This window comes from Emydura macquarii, unplaced genomic scaffold (assembly GCF_026122565.2).
Source record: "Emydura macquarii macquarii isolate MOO-44397 ecotype Brisbane River unplaced genomic scaffold, CSIRO-AGI_Emac_v2 contig_2422, whole genome shotgun sequence".
Taxonomy (NCBI): domain Eukaryota; kingdom Metazoa; phylum Chordata; order Testudines; family Chelidae; genus Emydura; species Emydura macquarii.
The window spans coordinates 36,210,045-36,229,302 of record NW_027132559.1 but is presented as its reverse complement, the minus strand read 5'-3'; the positions used below and the strand labels follow the sequence as shown (position 1 = coordinate 36,229,302).

Genomic DNA, 19,258 nt, shown 5'->3' with positions numbered 1-19,258 from the left:
TGTGCTGATAATACATTAATGCACAGATACCGAGGTCATGAGTGCCATAGAAAAGCTTGTTAAATATAAAATTGAAGTATGCTTTTATTTGTTTTTATTAGGTAAAGTAATTCTCATTAGTTATTTACCATGAACACTGTCACATGCTGAGGAGGATTCCAGAGTGTTGAAGAATTAAAACAGTTTATTGTAGATTCCAGTGCCTGGTACACCGCAAATTATTCCAAAGCAATTCACTGGTAAAAGCTCCTGATTTAAACCTCTTATGGGGGTCTAAGTGATTCAGCTGGAGTGAAAGAAGACTTGCCTTTTTAAATTAATATATATACAATTTCCTTTTGCTGTGAAACCAGTTGCCTTCCAACTGTCAGGCCAATGACACTGTCCACCTATGGTCTTATGTATTTGTTGGCAGGTTTATTTACAGTGATGGTGACCAACCAGATATCACTACAAAAAGTTGTTACTGAGACTGTGGTGGAGGCAAGGAGAGGGGACAGGCTGACTGCTGGGTCCAGCTGTCTATGCACACTTGCCAGCTTTTGGTGTGATAAGTGTCTGGGGGAGGAATGACTGGGGGTCATCTGGTGAAGCATAGGTCCTGGGGGAACATTTTAGAAAATATCTCAAGCATTAAGAAAGAAATCCAGAATTTTTTTATGGTAAAGTATATTATTTGTGGGATGGATAATTTACAGGTTTCTGGAAAGTCTCTTGATTTTATATGAATGCTCTCTAAGGGTATGTCTACATAGCAAAAAAAAAAAAAAAAGAAAAAAACCCGCAGCTGACCTATACCAGCTGACTCGGGCTTGCAGGGCCCACCTACAGGGTTCTTTCATTGCTGTGTAGACTTCTGAGCTCAGCTTGAGCTCATAGACCCTCCCATCTCACAGGGTTCTAGAGTCCGAGCCCGGAAGTCTGCACAGCAGGGGAAGAGCCTTGTGAGCTGAGTTGGCTGGCACAGAGCCAGGCGCAGATGTCTAGTTGCTGTGTAGACATACCCTAAGTTAAGGATAATTGGAATGCAAAAGATAATTACTGCTACATACAGTGGTTTACTTACTATGGGATTTCACACACTTTGGTCCTGCAGCATCCCAACAAAATCCACTGAATACTGTGTATGTGATTATAATATAGTCTACTTATTATAACTATTTGTATTATAATAGTGCTCAAAGGCCCTAGCCAGGATCAGAGTCCCATTGTGCTGGGCACTGCAAAGACACACACAGAAAGGCATGTTCCCTGCCCCAGTAGCTTACAAAGTAAGTCAATCTGTATAACTAGATCCAAAATTTGTACTACTGTATCACCAGAAACTATCAGGTTAGCTGAGCATGTGGAAATCCTTTTGCAAATTGTGAAGAGGAAATCAGCCTCTACAAAGTTCACAGCTTACACTCTGTATTGCTTTTGTGTTTTACAAGCTCTTTGACAACTTGATTTTGACTTTGTTTTTAATCTTAAAACTGTCAAGGTTAAATTCCTCTTTTTAAAGATTAAATACACTAAGGAATACAGTTTAACTGCTTTCAAAGAATTCTGTTCTTTCTGTGTGTTGCCATAGAAATGGCAGTTACCAAAAACAGCTTTTTATCGTGTATGAAGCCTACATAATATAATAGATGCAAATATAATTGCAGAGTAGTAGACAGATCTCAGCTTTGGGGAGGGAGAGAAGCTCTTCTGCTCATGCTTCACATGTTTAGCTCTCTGAGAGAGCTAGCATAATCCCTTTGGAGGAGTGTAATTAAGAACATGGGTCACAGGCAGTTGTGGTTATGTTTTATTAACACACATTGTGTGTTTTATTGTGTTTTCTAAAGTAGAATATAGCTTTCAAAACTAGAAGGGATACGAAAGAGTTTTTTCCCCCTCCTTCTCTCCCTTATGTACCATATGTATTGCTTGAACAACAGTGACAGGGATTTTGTGGCATAGCAAATGAGTCAGAAGCATGAATGTTATAGTGATATGTGACGAATGAGAAAAAAGATAGACAAGGAACAAAGTTGATGCTAAAATATATTAATATGCCCAAACAATATATTGTTAAAGTTGGTCAACACATATTATACCTAATGCAAAACTACAAAAGCAAGGAAATAAACTTAAGACCTGGAACATCATATACACTGTACTCCTCCATACAGCGATACTGATTTCACTGATGCCCAACCACAATACACTGCAGCCAATACATGGCAATATTAGCTCTGCCCCTCTGAGGGAAACTGAAAGTCTGGCATCCTATCCCCTAGTTACCTCCCAACACAAACCCTGTGTAGTAGAGAGGGGAGGTAGGCATTAGGATTTGTGAAGGGGAGAGGGGATGTGTTGGGAATAGGGAATTTATGCTGCCTGGAACTGTTGCGGGGAGCTGTTTGAGACTGCTGAGGGTGGGGAAGGGCATGGAGCTTAGTAGGGAGGCTCCCTATGAGCAGAAAGGGGTGGTTCTGGGGAGGTGTTGGTGGTAAAGCTAGAGGCTACTGTGAAAGGGTCTTAGAGTAACAGGACAGGCTTCCTTTCTGACATTGGGTAACTGTCAGCTAATTAATAATTCTAAGTGAAATGTAGGAGTCACCCTTGCTAATGGTACTACAAACTCCTGATCCTGAAACTACTTAATGTCTGCAACTCGCACTGACATCAAATGGAGTTTGAGGTACTAATCAGATCTTAATGTGCTTCTGCCTCGGTTTCCAAATTTGTAAAATAGAGATAATGCTTGCCTACCTCAGAGGTGTTGTGGGAGGCTGAATTAATTAAATGGTATAAAGTGCTTTGAGGTCTTTGGATGGGAGGAGTTAGAGTTGCAGGGTTTTATTTATTTACTTAATATTGTTTGTTTAACAATAAATTAAATAATTGTATTATTTATTAAATAAGTCAATAATGTGATAAAGCAAATGTTAAAGGACATATCTTTCATATAAACCCAGAATCAGATGGGGAAGGCAGGTGCAAGCTTTCCCATTTGAAATATAATTACTACTTTATATATAATAGAGATTTTCTCTAATAAGCCTTTTCTTTCTGTGATTCTGGGGGAAAAAGAAATGATGGAAATAACTTTTGTGTACAATCTGCCCCTCCACTGTCTCAGATGCTATTAAAATTACTGAATAAAGAAAAATGGCATATGCTTTTGTTAAATATTAGACAGGTAATTTTATTCAGCTTCTCCCTTATATAATTAAATTAAGACAAAAGTAACAAAGGAAAACTGCGGCGCTCTATTCAGACTTCAGTCATACATTGAACAATAACATTTTGTGGAGATGTTTTCTGGCAGAAATAGTTTAGATTCCATGTAAATAAAATGTGTATTTTTCTGATAGTCAGTTTGAAACGCACCAAATTGGTTTCTCTTTGCCAAATAATGATGACGTTACTAAAATAATGGCAGGATTTAACTGCACTACTCCACATGGGAGAAGGCCATGTAACAAATGCTGTCAGAGTGGAAGGTATTATTGAAGGTATGATCTCAGAGCATGGACATTCAATTGTTGATGTTGCCTAGCAACTTCAAAAACAATATTGTAATATTAACTTATTCCTAAGAATTGCTAAACTCCTGTGTATTTGTGGCAAAAAAAGGAAAACATAGCATTTCTGTATTATAGCATTGGCACTTGCTATGTTATATTGATTGTCAAGCAGGAATTTTCCAAGTCTGTATTTTCATGGCTCATAGCTTTTCCTAAAAAAATTCTTCCTGTTAGACTAAAATTTTTTATGCTGGGTGTAGCGTAATGATTTTTGCTGCCAGTTTTAAGAAAATTCAGTAAACAATTTTTTGGTTATCAGAATGAAAAGTGGCAGTTACGCACTTGGAGAAAATTGGGGCTTTTTTAACTCAGAAGAATGTAAAGGTTAATTTCATAAACTTGCCGAGAACTTAATTCTCAGTGAGACCAAGTGCATTTTGAAATGTCTGAAGAAATTAGCTTTAGAAATAATCATGTTAGCTATATTTGAATATCATGTACAGTACACAGTTAATAGTTTAACGTCCTATCCCATTCTCTCTAACACGTACATTTATTTTTGGATCCTATATCATGTATACAGTGCCATCCTGACATCACAGCCACTGTAGAAGAAATCAGTAGCTGAATGAAAACTAATTCTTATTCAGAAATGTGTATTTATACAACTAGGATATTGTGTGGTAATTAAAAATCATCCCCATTTTATTTCAAAGACACTGTCCAGTGAGGATAATATTAGGCATAAAAAGTAAGTCAATATAGCAGGCTTAATTTGATTTCTGGTTAATTAAACGATCCATTTTATTTGTTCATACCCACAGGAAACCAATCATTTGCATTGTAAGTAGCAGAACTTTGATCCTTTTGTTTTGATTCTCTTACTTTGATTGTTTTCAGAAGATCTGGTTGGATAATTCTATTACTGGTCATTAAAAAAATTGCTAATTAATTCATAGGGAGTGCTTCCTGTAGGAAGGTCATGTAGAAAAGTAAATAATGAGAAAAATGGGTTTCTTTGAGAAGGAAATAATCCTTATTCTTCAGATTGAGGGTAGAAAAGAGGAAGTCCTAGATAAAAATGTAACACTAACTACATTAAAACTAAATGCTTGTGTAGTTTGGACATTACTTTTGGCATTGGAGAGTGCTACTTTGCTGCATACAAGCTGTAGTTTGAGCCTTGTGAAATTCTTCTTCTATATCATTTTTCATTTTATTTTTTGGGAATTTTGTGTTGTTTTGTTTTAGCCCTTAAAATGTTGTTTGATTTTTTTAATTACATCTAGATTAATAAAATACCTCAAATGACCATATAGAAATAAGAACAGTTATAAATTCCAGTCTATCTATATTAAATCATTTTATTAAGAATTATTCCATGGTATTGAAAGGTGTTAGGAATTAAAAGCAGGCATAGAACAGTATCTCTTAAATATCTCCTTCCTCAAGTGAACCCAACCCCCCAATAATCCCCCTCCCGAAGGGGTGGAAAGCCTGGGGAGGGTCAGGATGTGCCCCAGGAGGGAGAGGGGTTGCATGAAAATGGAGGGGTGACCAGGTCAAAACTGAGCAGCGCTGGAATCCCATGCATTGGGTTGCAATGCTCATAGCTGAGAGCTAGGCCTGGCCTGTGGGGTCAGGAGCTGCTGCTGAGGCGTGAGTTTTTTGTTTTGTCATTTTTTATGTTCTCTTTTGGGTTTATTTTTTGTTATTTCACCTTTAAGAAATACGTGGGGTTCTAGGAGTGATAGCGTACTCCTGTGACAGTCACATGCCTGGTTGTTTCGATCAGCGATAGGAAGAAAACTTGATCAATGTAAGTAAGAATAGGGGTGTAACTTGGGACACGATGAAATGGTCAGATTAGAAAGCGTAACACAATATAACCAGAATTAAAAATTCTCCATTACAGCTGAGTTCAATTTCAAATGTTGCCATGCAGCTCCCATTGAAGTCAAAGATGCATGCACAGCTAAGAGTGGAACTTGTCTCCTCTATTCTTGACTCATACTAAGAGTTGCATGCATACACCTCTGAGCAGAAGGCCTTGCGGGCAGCTCTGCCTATATGTGGCCATGATCCTGCATTGTTGAAGCCATTGACTTCAATGGAAGCATAAGCAAGCCTTCTGTAATTGTGAGCATGTGTGCATGAATGAGTGCACGCAGACTATGGAGGGGCTTAGATTGGCTTCTGTTTCATTCTGAATGCATCTAAAATAATAGGGTTTGGGTTTTTTTGAAAAACAAATCAATATTGTGTGCACCGCTACCCTGTAGAAGCAGAGCCAGCCTTAAGGTCCAGACCCTGCCTACACTTATGTGACTAGTGCCTTTGAAGTCGCAGGTGAAGATTAGCCATGCAAATAGGTGGTTACAGGATGAAGCCCACATTTTGTCTGGGATAAGTGAGCACATTTCCCAAAATCCAAGTAATGCATGCAGTGTAGTGTCATGTTTTCTACCTAATAGAATTTATTTCTGCTGCTCTGTTGAAGTTTTCAACCAGCTTCTGACATTATTAAGGGTCCAGGGTTCTCTTTGGCCATCACTCGATATTCAGTTTGAGCTTTTTTCTGATATGTCATTTATATTTAAAAATTGTATTAAAATATTTAGGTGTGTTTTGCTCTTTAGGTTATTACTTACTTTAGTTATTTACATTAAGTGACGCATTTAAAAAGACGGTCCCCTTTACCTTTAAAAGAAAAATTATTTTTTGTATTTATTGCCTAATACAGTTCTCTTTATTTAGAGAGTGAGCACCATTGATTAATATGAAATCTTGGTGAGGGAAGAGTTACAAGAAAACTATAACATTCCCTCTAACTGCTCATTTGAGCCAACATGCCGCTCCCTTGACTTTAATCCTGGATCAGCATGTTGGCTCCATGAAGCAACAATGGGGAGAAAAGACACAGAGAAATGTAAAATTAATTTATAAGCAAGAATTGTCTTTCTATATGGAAGTTTCCCATGAAGCACCACCTGGTCTTTATAGATTTATGGCAATGGTGAATTGACCGAAACAATACACTACTCACAAACTATATAAAACTTACAGATTCTGCTTGAAAGATGCACACAGGCATTGTGAAATATTCCTAATGAGCTGTAGGATCAGAGTCTTAAAAATTGCCAACTTCTTTTTATCCAACACATTCTCATCTATCTATTATATGCATACTAGCAGCTTATAAGTAAGTATAGCACTTCATCCAAAGCTGTCGGTGGTGTGGATGATTTGTGATTGTCTTCTTTGCTCTGTTGTTTTGTGAGGGGAGGAGGAAGTTGGATTCAGTGAACTAGCTTTTCATAGCCCTCACTCAGCTAGAGAGGAAACCACTCCCCTCTCCTCCCTTAAAATTCTGCTTGGCCTTGCTAGGGTTGCAATTCTGGCTGCAAAGGGGAAAGCAGGGGCTTCTGGCCCAATATCCATGGGGCAGGAAAAGGGAGGAGCCCTGTCTCTGTTGCGCTCCAACTCCCTGTTCGCATGCTAGAGCATCTAACTGGGCACACTGAAGAGAGTAAACTGAGATGAAGTAATTTATTCCCCATCCCATCCCCATGCAAGGAAGAGGGAGCATGGGGCCGGGATGGTGACTAAATCTCTATGCTGCTCCTGGTCCAGCGCAGCTATGACCAACTCTTACCCAGGCAGAATGAAAAACTGAAATGTAGAATAATGAGATTATTTTCTTTGGGTTTATATGCCAGCATTTGTTTTGAAAGGCAGTGACTGTTTGAAGGAATAAATTGACATACTCATACACATTGCTGAGCTCTAGAAAAAAAACATTGGGCATCAGTATGGACATCACAAGGAAAACTACTGTTCGGTGTGCAGTAGCAGATAAAAAGCAAACAATGTTGGCTGTATAAGGAATGGAATAGAAACTGATACTGAAAATATTATAATGCAGTTACATACATCGATGGTGCACCCTTGCCTGGAATACTGTGTACACCTGTGGCCAGCTTATCACAAGAAAAAAAATACCAAACGAAGCACAGGTGCAATCTGCTGTTGCTGCAATGGAAGATGGAGTTCCTCACTCTTTGGCCACCACTTGGGGGAGAAACTCAAATTTATCAAATATCTATTGGTGAGGAATGACAGATAATAAAAGATGAGACCTTTAACACAGTCTTGAAGCAGGGAGGAGCACACACTGGGCTTTCCATCCAGGTTGTCAACCAAGGCCCTGGGGACCATCCTTGGCATTGGCATGAGGCAATATATTTCATTCTCTGAGGATAGAGTGAGCTCCATTAAAAAGTCAGCATTTTCCAGCTGTCACCACATAGTGGTATCTGAACTACCAAAGTTTTCTCTGTATTTTAAAATGGATATAAGTGTGTAACTGTTGTCCAGTGGTGACCCGTACCATGTACCTGGTACATTACTAGAGCTTTGACTCTCTCTTAAAAAAGAGAGGGAACACCAGCTTTTTATGTTGCTCTTTTATGTTGCGCTGACCAGTTAGGGTTCTGGCTGATAGCCAGTAGTTAGCAAAAACAAGTGGGCGAGCTAACCGAGCAGAGGACAGGCAAGAAGGCTGGCTAGCCTTATGCTGTGTACACCCTTTTGTTCACTTTCTCTGCAAGTACAAAGCTTCCTTTTGTTGGTAAAATGTGGGCAATCTTGTTCTGCTGGAATGAAAACTCAGCTCTGCTCAGTGATAAGAGTGAAGTCTCTGCTAACTTCTTGATCACTGCACTATGCAGGCATATAATAAGCAGAAGAGCTTTTAAAGAGGCATTACAAGGATGCTGTTTGTTCCAGAGCAGTGTGAGTAAGGCTAACTGGACACAAGTTTCCTCCAGTGAATAACTGCAATAATGACTCTGCCATAAACACGGATTTGGCTGCGGATATAAAATTCCTCATTCTCTGTAGTTATCCAGTTTTGATGTGATGAGGGGTTCATGTATAAACTTAAAGATTCCGATTCTCAGAAGTCACAACTGAAGTCAGTGAGAAACGCAGGTCTCAGCACCTAGATTTTTTTAACTCTTTGACTCCTCTTAAACTTGCCTTGTTGCAGAAATTGAAATAAGTGGTATTTTAAAGAATTTCTTGAGCAGTCAGTCCTAGTGATTTTTGAATCACAAAGCTTGCATCACATTTTTGCCTGTGTGAAAAATATTTTAAAATAGACTTTTATGAGAAAGGAGGACACTACATTCTGCCTTAGTTTGTCTCTCAAGCCTGCTCCACTTTTCCTCTGAAGTCTTACATATTCCCCTTCCTGAAAGCCTCTCTGCCTTACCCTTTAACTTGATCTGAAGCAATCATAAATTAATTTGTTAATGTCCAAATGTCTCCCACGTCTAACATGTAACCTATAAAATACCAAAGATATCAGCCTTGCTACAAGGTAGGGTGTGTGTGTGTGGGGGCGGGAGGGGGGGTAGGTAGGGGTAGGTATTGAGACTCTCTCTGTAAAAAAAAGCTTGGCTTGCAGAATAAGTCCACTCACCACCTCCCTCCCCCCACCCCCCCGCAGATTGATTCCTGTTTTCTATCTGCCCTTTTGGACCTCCGGCAAACTCTACAAATTCTCTTTTACGTAGTTGTACTTTTAATAGTTGGTATCTTCTTACTTATTTTGCATTTAGCATCATGTCTTTGAAACAGGTTTTGTTATCAAGGCTGACCCTGCTGAGAATAGTAGAAAATTGGGGTTTCACTTGTGAGCAATGTTCTTGCTGACTGTCATTTCAGTCACAGACAGCAGTCACTGTACCAAAAGTTAATGGAACAAGGACATTCCCTGTGAGATTGTTGGCTATGTTCTCAACATCTACCTGAAACTTTGTTTGTGACCTTGGGCAAGTCATTTCAATGTCTCTCTGCCTCTGATAATACTCCCCTACTTCATAGGGTTGTTCTGTAGATAAATGTATTACTATAGATGAGGTGCTCAGATTACAAAGTTCTTGCTGATGTTGTGTGAAATGACAAATTATACCTATTGACCTACCTTACAATGTAAAAAATACTAATTTCCTCTCCACATCACACCCATATTGAATGTGATTACTGGTTACATGTTCAAACAGGCTTCAAATGCCAAGTTGGTATATGTCGATGGTTTTCACCTATATGTAGCAGTCTCTCAAATATTATGTGTAATGCAAAAAACTTGTACTGTATCAACACAAGCTCTATTATGAGATAAAAATGACTGTTTACAAGGTGTAGAAGTTTCCCTGTAGGGGCAGCGCTGGGGACTCCCCCTCTGAGTCAATCTCAGAGGGAGGCCCCACCTCCCGGCGCCTACGGTTTCAGGAAGTCCGAATCAAGGGGGTCGCCCCTTTTTGGGGGAATAGTCTCTCGCCCCGCGAGCATGCAGTCAGTCTAGGATCGGGCCTGCTGTCAGGGACGGGCCAGCAGCGGGAAACAGTCTCCAGCCCTCAGACCGGGTGAGGAAGCAGTCTTTTGCCTAGCCCTCGGGAGGGCAGTTAAGCAAACCCAGGTAGGCTTGAGCCCTTGGTAGGGCGAGCAACAGTCTAAAGCCTGGCCCTTTGTCCGGGCAGGCAGACAAACACGCGTAGGCTCGAGCCGCAGTCCAAGGCCTGGCCCTTTGGCAGGGCAGAGGAACAGCAGTCTCTGGTCTTTAGCAGGGGGAGTCAGTAGTCTATGGACTGCCGGTCTGGGAGGGCAGGCAGACGCATACGCACATGCTCGAGCACTTAGCAGGGGGAGCAGCAGTCTGTGGCCCGGCCCTTAGGCAGGGCAGGGAAGTAAGGGACAGGCTCTGGCGCTAGCCAACATCCACCCCAGGTTAGGGTGAGGAAAGGAGGGGAGGACGACACAGGCCCACCCATCTCCATTGCCTCCCAGCCCAGGGCCCTGTCAGTGATGGGGTGTCCTTTCACTGGGTTGGCGGGGCTCCAGCCGAAATGTGCCGACTCACTGCGCCGCAGCTCAGCCGCACCACAGTCGGCTTCCCTGAGTTCCTTCCTCCTACCCTATGTTTAAGTACCTGGGCTTCGTCGCCTTCCTCTGGGTTGCTGGGTTCGAGGGCATGCAGGAGTCCCGCGAATCCTTCCCCGTCAATCAGCAGCAGCTCCGGAAACTGCACAGGGTCCTCTGCAAAGGGCAGTTCCTCCAAGTCCTAAGGCCCCCAGACAGTGGGTAGCACTGGCAGGTTCTCTGGGTCCCAGGAAGTGGGCAGCGCCGGCAGGTTCTCGGGGTCCCTGGCAGCGGGCAGCTCGGGTAGGCCTTTCTCCGAGTCCCAGGCAGCTCGGGCAGGCTTTCCTCCAGGTTCCAGGCAGCAGGCAGCTCCTCCGGATCGGCAGGGCCCCACGCCGTGGGTAGGTCCAACCGCTTCCCCTCTATGTGGGCCTCTGGTATGGCCCTAGGCTCAAGCCCCAAGGTGTCCTTTTCCCTTGGCCACTGGGGCCTGATTGAGCTAGGAGGTCTGGGTTTTAAAGGCCTGGCCCCGCCCACCTGCTTCCGGTCAGGTGGTGTCCTTCTGGGCTCAAACCCCCAGGGTGGGTTTGGCTCTCCCTCTGAGTCAGTCTCAGAGGGAGGCTACACCGCCTGGCTACACAAGGATTTAATTATGTAGGAGAAATCTCAGGTCAAAAATAAATGAATATTCAAAAATGTCTTTAAAAGAAGCCATTCATCTTACACTTCTATGATTTGCTCATGTGGATAATTTAAGAACTATGGTAGAAATCATCAGGATCTTGAAGTTAATTTTGTGGTATTACATGCAGCTAATAAAATCTCTTAAATGTATTTTACAATCATTTTCAAATTTTCACCTTTTCTCTTCCACCACTTCATCCTCTAATTCATTAGTGAAATCATAAAAAGGACTTTGTTTCAGCCCAGAAACACTGAAGACCATTTGAGGGGAGGGTTAGTCAGAATACAATATATAGTTCTCTTCAAAATGTGTTAGGTAACTTCAGTATTTCAGCTCCCCCTTTGTAGCAGAAATTTGTAACTGTTCTTTGAGAATGGGAAGATGTTTATCCACTGAAGTATATGAGATACTGTGTCTTGTATGGCACCCACAGGTGGAAGTAAAACAGAAGTGCTAGATCAAGATAAATTTGAACATGTCTTTTGGAAGTCTTACTCATCAAAGAGGCATTCTAAAATAACAGCAAAACTCAAAGCTTCTGTATGGGCTGAAAAGGTTTCTTTCTAAGGAATACACCTGCACCACCATGCAGAGCAATTTTCTCTACTTGCAATATACCTTTAAAATCCTGAAAACGTCCTGTTTCAATTTTTTAATTTTCAGTTGCGTGAAGCACAGTAATCCAGTGTGTCATTCAGGGAAAATGGAGTAGTCTACTAGCATTATTAAGGTGCTGTGCTGGTTTAGAAATGAAATCAATTTTTAGTAGGCCCCAGCGTCAGGGTCTTTAATATATAACAAAATGCAAATAATTATCTAATTTTAAAGCTTTTTCCTAAAACTATAGTTTGCAATGCACTGTATCTTTTGAAAATAGAAGCACCATTTTTTTAAAGTCAGTAAGTACTATGCATAGTTCAGGATGAAAACCTGACCAACTTAATTTCCTGTGGATTCTCAACACCTGTTTAAAATATTTATACACCATTTCCCTTGAAAAGCATGTTTTAAAAATATCAGTTGTTACCTAGTAAACGCTAGTCACAAATCTACATGCATTTCGACTGATCCTCTGATGATGATGATGCTGAAACAGAGCTGAACGCCAAATAGTTTCTTCTCTGTTGGAAACACAGAAGCTAACAAATCAAAAGTTTTCTATATGAAAAAACAAATCATTTGAAGGGAAATAAAAATGTTTAGTCTTCTAAATGGTGATTGCAAGTAAGGAAGATGGGGATGTAGTGTGCCGAATACATATGTGCATATATGTATATCCATATTCCTTAGAACGAAATCTTTGCAGCCAAAATAGACACTTGGAGATATTTGCTGTAATTCTACAATGCCTCTTTGAACAGTGAGAATTCCAAAGAGGGCTTTATAAATCTAAAACATTATATCTGAAGTTGCTGTGTGGTAGCTTCAGGAATAACCTCCTCAAACAAAGGGAATCTGGGATGGCAACCACTAGTTCCCATATCCATTTTAGAATCTTTAATAGCTTACCTTTATTTTAAATAGTTTCTTTTTTAATATAAAGCTTCTCAAATGACTTCTGATGGAAAGTCTCAAAAATGATTGTCAAAGAAGTATGCGTTAAAGACCTCCATATCCTTAGAGTGATACGTGACTTATAGTGCTTACTGATAAGTTTTAAGGTGAAAGTTATTATTTATTTTTTTCACCAGTATATATTGGTTTCATATTAAAAAATAAGATGCCCTATTTTGAATCTTGTATTTTACAGGGACATGGTTGAAGAGCAGTTTAGGGCTTGTACAACAAGAAGGAAATCAGCTGACGTGGACATACATTGCCCCACAGTTGGGTTATTGGGTTGCAGCCATGTCTCCTACTAACCCAGGTAATATTGAATTGAAATGTATTAATATTTCCATTAATAAATATTAAGTATTCATATATAACATTTATATTTTTCAGGATGACCTCATCTGAGATGCCACTTCTTGATCAATAATGGATTATTAGAAAACAGAAATCTGAAAGTAATGGGTTAAAATCTTTTGGGGTGAGGGGAGGAGCCCCAGTAATAAAAAAATCACTTATATATGAAACTTTTGAATGAAGTATTCCTTGCACCGGTGTCACTTGTGTCACCAATATCTGGTAAATTCATTGCTAGACAGTGAGGGGAGTAATGATATCAATGTACTTGTGAGTTCCAACAATTACTAAAACATGTGTTATGAAGTTTCTGAAATTAGGGTGGAATTTGGCGTTAAATAAGCAAAATACCAGATTCTGTACTGGTCGACTGTCCTGTGTAGATTGTCTTTGGTTGGCACTCAGGAAGCTATTTAAATAACATAGAAATCAATGTGAACTAGCTGTGATGTGTACCTATATTCCTGTTGAGATTATTAACAATGTGGTTTGATGTTTTTTTTCCCTGTGGCCAGCTCTCTTGTTCCAGTTCCCCTGCTTCAACTAAACAGAGGCTTATTTGTTTAAACCAAACAAAAACCACCTCCTCGGAGAGGCTTCATTCATTAGGTTTTGATAAACTCAGAACAAAGGTAGTGTGATGAAAATACCTTGACCTGACTACACAAACAAACCAAACTATATATAACACATAAACAAAGCAACCTACTGTGTAGGAGATAGTTCTTAGGTTTGCCCAAGTAGATTCCACCAAGCTTCCTCAGTATATGGAGAAAGATTCCCTCTGGCAGCTTTCTTTCCTTAAACGATTTATTTAAGTTTATGCCACAAAAAAAATAAAATTGCTGAAAGATGCAGTTGACCCAGTGCTGAACTTTAGTTACGCGTGTGGACAAGGACAAAGTGTAGTTTCAGTTCAAAATAATCTTGTAAAATGACTTGTACTTTAAAAAATATGGGGCAGATATTTTGCTTGTGAGACTTCCTTGTCTCTGACTTTAATGGAGTTATACCAGTCATGAATTTGGCCCCATTTGTCTAAAATATTTCACCTTATCAGGAGTTTTGTTTGTCCTTGTATTTCTTCCTTTAGGACAGAGATTCTGCTTTTACTCTGACTTTCCTTCCTTTTTAAGACTAAAGTCAAGGTTTCTCAAACTTTGTCACTGTGGGAACCACACTTTAATTGAGATTCTCATGGGCCATCTCACCTCCTATTCACATACCATCTTGTAGCAACTAAAGCAATAGATTACATGGAAAAGTAACATTAGGAAAGAATGAATGTATTTTTAGCTCTCTTTAATGCAATATGTGTTTTCCTTTTATTTATTTTTTTTAGAACAGATTAATCACTCTTTCTATTTTGTTCTTCATTTCATCTCCCCATCCCTTCTTTGTTCTCTGTTTCACATCTGGAAACAAGGAGGTTCAGCACCGTTTTCCCAGCCAGGTCTCCAAGGACCACCCACAATGGCTCTTGGAGCACAAGTGGTTCATAGACCACAGTTTAAAAACTTCTAGGTTAGATCCTTAACATTGTTCAAACAAACAGGTAAAATTCTGTTCAGTCACAGTACATACCCATGTAACTCTGTCAGTGGGAGTTGCGCCTCTCTATGGTGAAAACAGAATTTGGCTTTGTATTTCAAACTGTGTGAAGGATCTGACAAGCCAATGGGATTACACATACATAACTGGGAGTGGAAATTGTAGGTGTGTCTCTTTCTTTGTGAGTAAAGAGTTTATCAACAGCTCTTAAAATCTTGAGAGTTTTCACTCTACTGCATTTAGTGCCTGGCTTTCAGGGGTGCTTAAAACCCATAGTTCTGTGGCATGCATTCCACTGGCTGAAGACACTGCAGTGGCTTCTGCACTTCAGCTGTGGGAGGTTGGGGCACTATGGTATTGATGGAGCCAGGAAGCCATGCTTAGCATGGCATGTTGTTCTTGTAGCCAGGTGGATTTCCACAGAACAAACTGCTTGGAGTGGTTGCCAGCAGACCCATCAGTCAGTCTCTTCACATCTTTCTCAGATATGACATGAGCAGGCTCAGCAGATGGGGAGCAAATTAATGGCAGTTTTGGTCACTTAGCGTCCTGACTGCATGGAAGAAGGTGTCATGACTGTCATTTAACTTGCCTCTCTTTGTTTAAAGGTTGTCACAAGTCCAAACTCTATTTTCTGGCCTTCTAGGTCCCATTGTAACACAGGACATTACTACCTATCACACGATGTTCCTTTTGGCAATTCTAGGAGGGATGGCTCTCATACTTGTGGTTTTGCTGTGTCTTCTTTTGTATTATTGCAGGTAAAGTTTACCACTTTGGTCATTCAGTTTGCATATAGAATGTAAACATCCCTGCTCACAGAATACTGATATGATGCACAATTTTCTGTTGAAAAAAATTTACATTTTAAAAAAAACAAGAAATAAGTACTTCACTGGACCTGAAAAGGAAAGAAACAATGAGATAAAAGTCCTTTCTTGTGTTAGTGGTTGCATATAGTGCAAGTTTTATTCCCCATGTTTGTTAGGAAAGGAGTTATATGAATCATGGTACCATTATAACTTACAAATAAATTTTCTGTGGAAGATATTTTAGTACCTTAGATCAAAGAGAAGCTGTGTATATCTTGAGCCATAACTCTGTATTGGGTCAGTTTTCAACAATACCTATTCTAAAATGATTAGTAAACCTTTGTCAGTGAATACATGCTATTGGCTCTCATTAGGTTTTCCTGTTCCAAACACTTGCACAGTTTAAAATTAAGTGTTCAGGGTGTTTCCCTAATGCTTGCTTAATTCACACTGATTCCTTTTTAATTTAACTTTGCTAACGAGCGTTGAACTTTTAATCATTGCTTAAAAATCCCGTTATTTCACACCTGCTGATCTTATTTATGTACAACAGTCATACACATATGTAACTCTTTTTGTTATGGCATACTACAGGAGGACGTGTTTGAAACCACGTCAGCACCATAAGAAACTGCAGCTTTCCACAGCATTGGATGGTTCTAAGAAGGATCAATCAACCTCCATGTCCCACATCAATTTAATATTTTCTCGACGAGAGTCAGAATTTCCTGGTGGGATGTCTGTTGCTAGCCATGGGCACACTGAAAACTCAGGTACCAAGGAGTTAATCAGTGCTGTTCACATGGAGATGGTATCTTCTAGTGGAGAAGCAGATTTGCACACTCCTATGCTCAAACATTCGTACAGTACCTCACAGGAATTTAGCTCCCGAGAGGAACTGCTTTCTCATAAGGAGAAAGACAAGAGCAGAATCTCCTTGGAGAACCTGACTCCTAGTGGGACTTTAAGAAAAGACTACCATAAATCAGTGGATACTTTTCCTTTAAAATCAAGAAATTCTATGGAAACATCAGAAGGATATAAGTCCCCTCTCAAAGAAGATTACAGGAGAAGTTACAATGCTATGCTGTCTCAACCTTTATTTGAAAAACAAGAGCGAGAGATTCAAGCATCCATAAACCATATTTCTTCAGGAAGTAAATACAATATTCAGGAACAAATGTACCCCTCTCCTTCAGCCCCTGAAAAAGAACTGCTAGATTGCAGACCTACTGAATGTATGATGTCTCGTTCTGTCGATCATCTTGAACGACCTACATCTTTTCCTCGACCAGGTCAGTTGATCTGTTGCAATTCTGTTGACCAAGTTAATGACAGTGTTTACAGAAAAGTATTGCCTACATTGGTCATCCCAGGTCATTACATGAAGTTACCAGGAGAACATCCTTATGTTAGCCAACCGCTGGTTGTCCCAGCAGACCAGCAGATTGATATTGAAAGACTTCAGGCTGAGCTTTCTAACCCTCATGCACAGCTTTTTCCACATCCTCAGCAACAGATACAACCCCAACAGTTATCATCACAAGCAATATCTCAGCAACATTTGCAAGATGCAGGTGCAAGTGAATGGAGTCCACAAAATGCTTCTATGTCAGAGTCCATATCCATTCCTGCCTCACTTAATGATGCGTCTCTGGCTCAAATGAATAGTGAAGTGCAGCTCCTTACGGAAAAAGCTCTGATGGAGCTGGGAGGTGTAAAGCCATTGCCTCATCCTCGGGCATGGTTTGTTTCTCTAGATGGACGTTCAAATGCTCATGTTAGACATTCATACATTGATCTCCAACGAGCTGGAAGGAATGGAAGTAATGATGCCAGTTTGGATTCTGGTGTTGATATGAATGAACCAAAATCTGCCCGAAGGGGAAGAGGAGAGCATTTGTACCTGCAACAGACTCACCAGCCACTTCAGGAGAACCATCAAAGAGAGCAGAAAGTTTCAGATAGCACAGCTTACACACAGCTTGTGTATTTGGATGATATGGACCAAAGTAGCAGTGAATGTGGAACAGCAATTTGCAGCCCTGAGGACAGTACCCTAAGAAGCCTATTGGATGGGGCTAGCAGGAGAAGTGGTGTCCAGTTGCCCAGCCTGCAGGAGGAAACAATAAAAAGAACTGTAGAAACCACACCAGACCCAGTAACTAGTCCTGAACATGGAACATCTGTCCATGATGAAGATGAAGATGATGATGATGATGATGATGAAGATGACCAAGGAGAAGATAAAAAGAGTCCTTGGCAAAAACGAGAGGAAAGACCACTGATGGCTTTCAATATAAAATGAGCTATTGCAAATCCACCTTTCAGTGGAATATGAAATTGCCAAATATTCTTTCTGTGGAAGTGCTTAATTGTTTGTGGAGGAGAAAAGGAAAATCTGTGGTGGGCAACATTGAAAGAACTTTAAATGCATTACTGTGTAAATGTTAGAAAAGAATTAAAATCATTACTCTGAAAAGTGATTTAATGGATGCCTCCGGTGAGACAGCTGTAAGAAGAGTGTGATTGGTATTCCATTTACTTGATGTTAGTCATCAAGGATGTTGAAAATAATGACAAATTGTTTTGGCAGGTTTATGACCTCAAATCTCCTTTGAACAGGAGCAGGTGAAACTTTGTTTTCTTAAGCCAATTTTATCATGATAATGCTACTGAAAGGATATCTTAAATACAAGAATTTGACACTTGGTGTCTAAAGTTATGCATTATCTCAAAGGAAGGCTATGCATTGCTGCTTTTTAGTAATATTTTGCTTATACTATGCTTTTCTTATTTTTACAAGTTGGTTGTAAACATTTTATGTCTTTATTATAATCTGTTCAGCAATTTGTTTTAATGTAAAGCTGCAGGAAACCTGAGTAACTTCCCTTGGTATTGGAGCCTTTTTATGAAACCAAACTGAATTTTGTGTCAGCGGCGAGCCCTCCATTTCTGGTCTCATTAACTCCAAGTGCCTTTTTTACAGTAACAATGAACAGTCCCTTCTTTTTCTAATTCCTTTTATTTGACCTATTTGGATTTTATAAATTTCTGAAATTATACCTTTTATTTTAAATTGCATGCCACCAAGTGTCTCATTTGTGCTGAGCCTTTCTCATTTCAATACAGTGTATTCTCTAGTTTTCATGTGTACTGTGGATTCTGTTTAGCTAAGGTAGACTAGAGGACGTTTTAAAGGCCCCGATGAAACCAAGAAGATCGTTTCATTAACTGTATATGTGGTTACTTTCCTCTGGAATCCAATGAACTAATCTAACCCATATAACATGGACTATGGACCGAGCAAGTGGACTGAATGTGCTTTAAATTTTTTGGAAAAAAAAAAAAATTATGTACTATCCAAAAGTGCCAGAATTGCTCTTCTGTGCTTTCTCTTTACAGAGCTGCTTGGTTATCCAAAAATTAAAATTGAAAATAAACTTCAAAAAATTAACTTTGTGGGGGGTTTTCTCTGTCAGGAGTCTTTGTGTTGTTTAGTATGCAAAACAATTTTGGTTTGCTTTTTGTAGTGCAAAATTCATTCTATGTGATTAATTAATTAAATTATATTTTCTTCTGAAAATCTCTAATTATTAATTTTCCACACATTTAGGCCCCCCCATTCAGGAAAGCATCCCTATCCAGAAAAACACTTAAGCATGTGCTTAGGTCTCACTAAAAGCATTGGGGTGAAATCCTGCCAATTTCCCCCTTGGCCTTTAGCATGTTTTTAAAGTTATATGTGTTTACCTGCTTTTCTGAATTGGATCCTAAGTGTAGCGGTAAAGAAAAGAAAGTACACATCTCCACTTTTGTGGATTTCTTCCACTACATTTAGTTTATCGTATGTATTTAGTTCAATCATTTCCAGTAGC

The 19,258-nt window shown here is 39.8% G+C and overlaps 1 protein-coding gene across 2 annotated transcripts in view; it reads left to right on the top strand.

Moving 5' to 3' along the window:
- The window catches only part of FAM171A1 (family with sequence similarity 171 member A1), a 117,606-nt gene extending 98,769 nt beyond the window's left edge, over nt 1-18,837 (top strand). For both annotated transcript variants that reach the window (XM_067562283.1, XM_067562284.1), the window contains 3 exons: nt 12,860-12,976; nt 15,215-15,329; nt 15,975-18,837. In XM_067562283.1, coding sequence (XP_067418384.1) covers nt 12,860-12,976; nt 15,215-15,329; nt 15,975-17,688 — 1,946 coding nt within the window. In that variant the 3' untranslated portion in view covers nt 17,689-18,837. The remainder of the gene's footprint in view (nt 1-12,859; nt 12,977-15,214; nt 15,330-15,974) is intronic.
- The last annotated feature ends 421 nt before the right edge of the window (nt 18,838-19,258 follow it).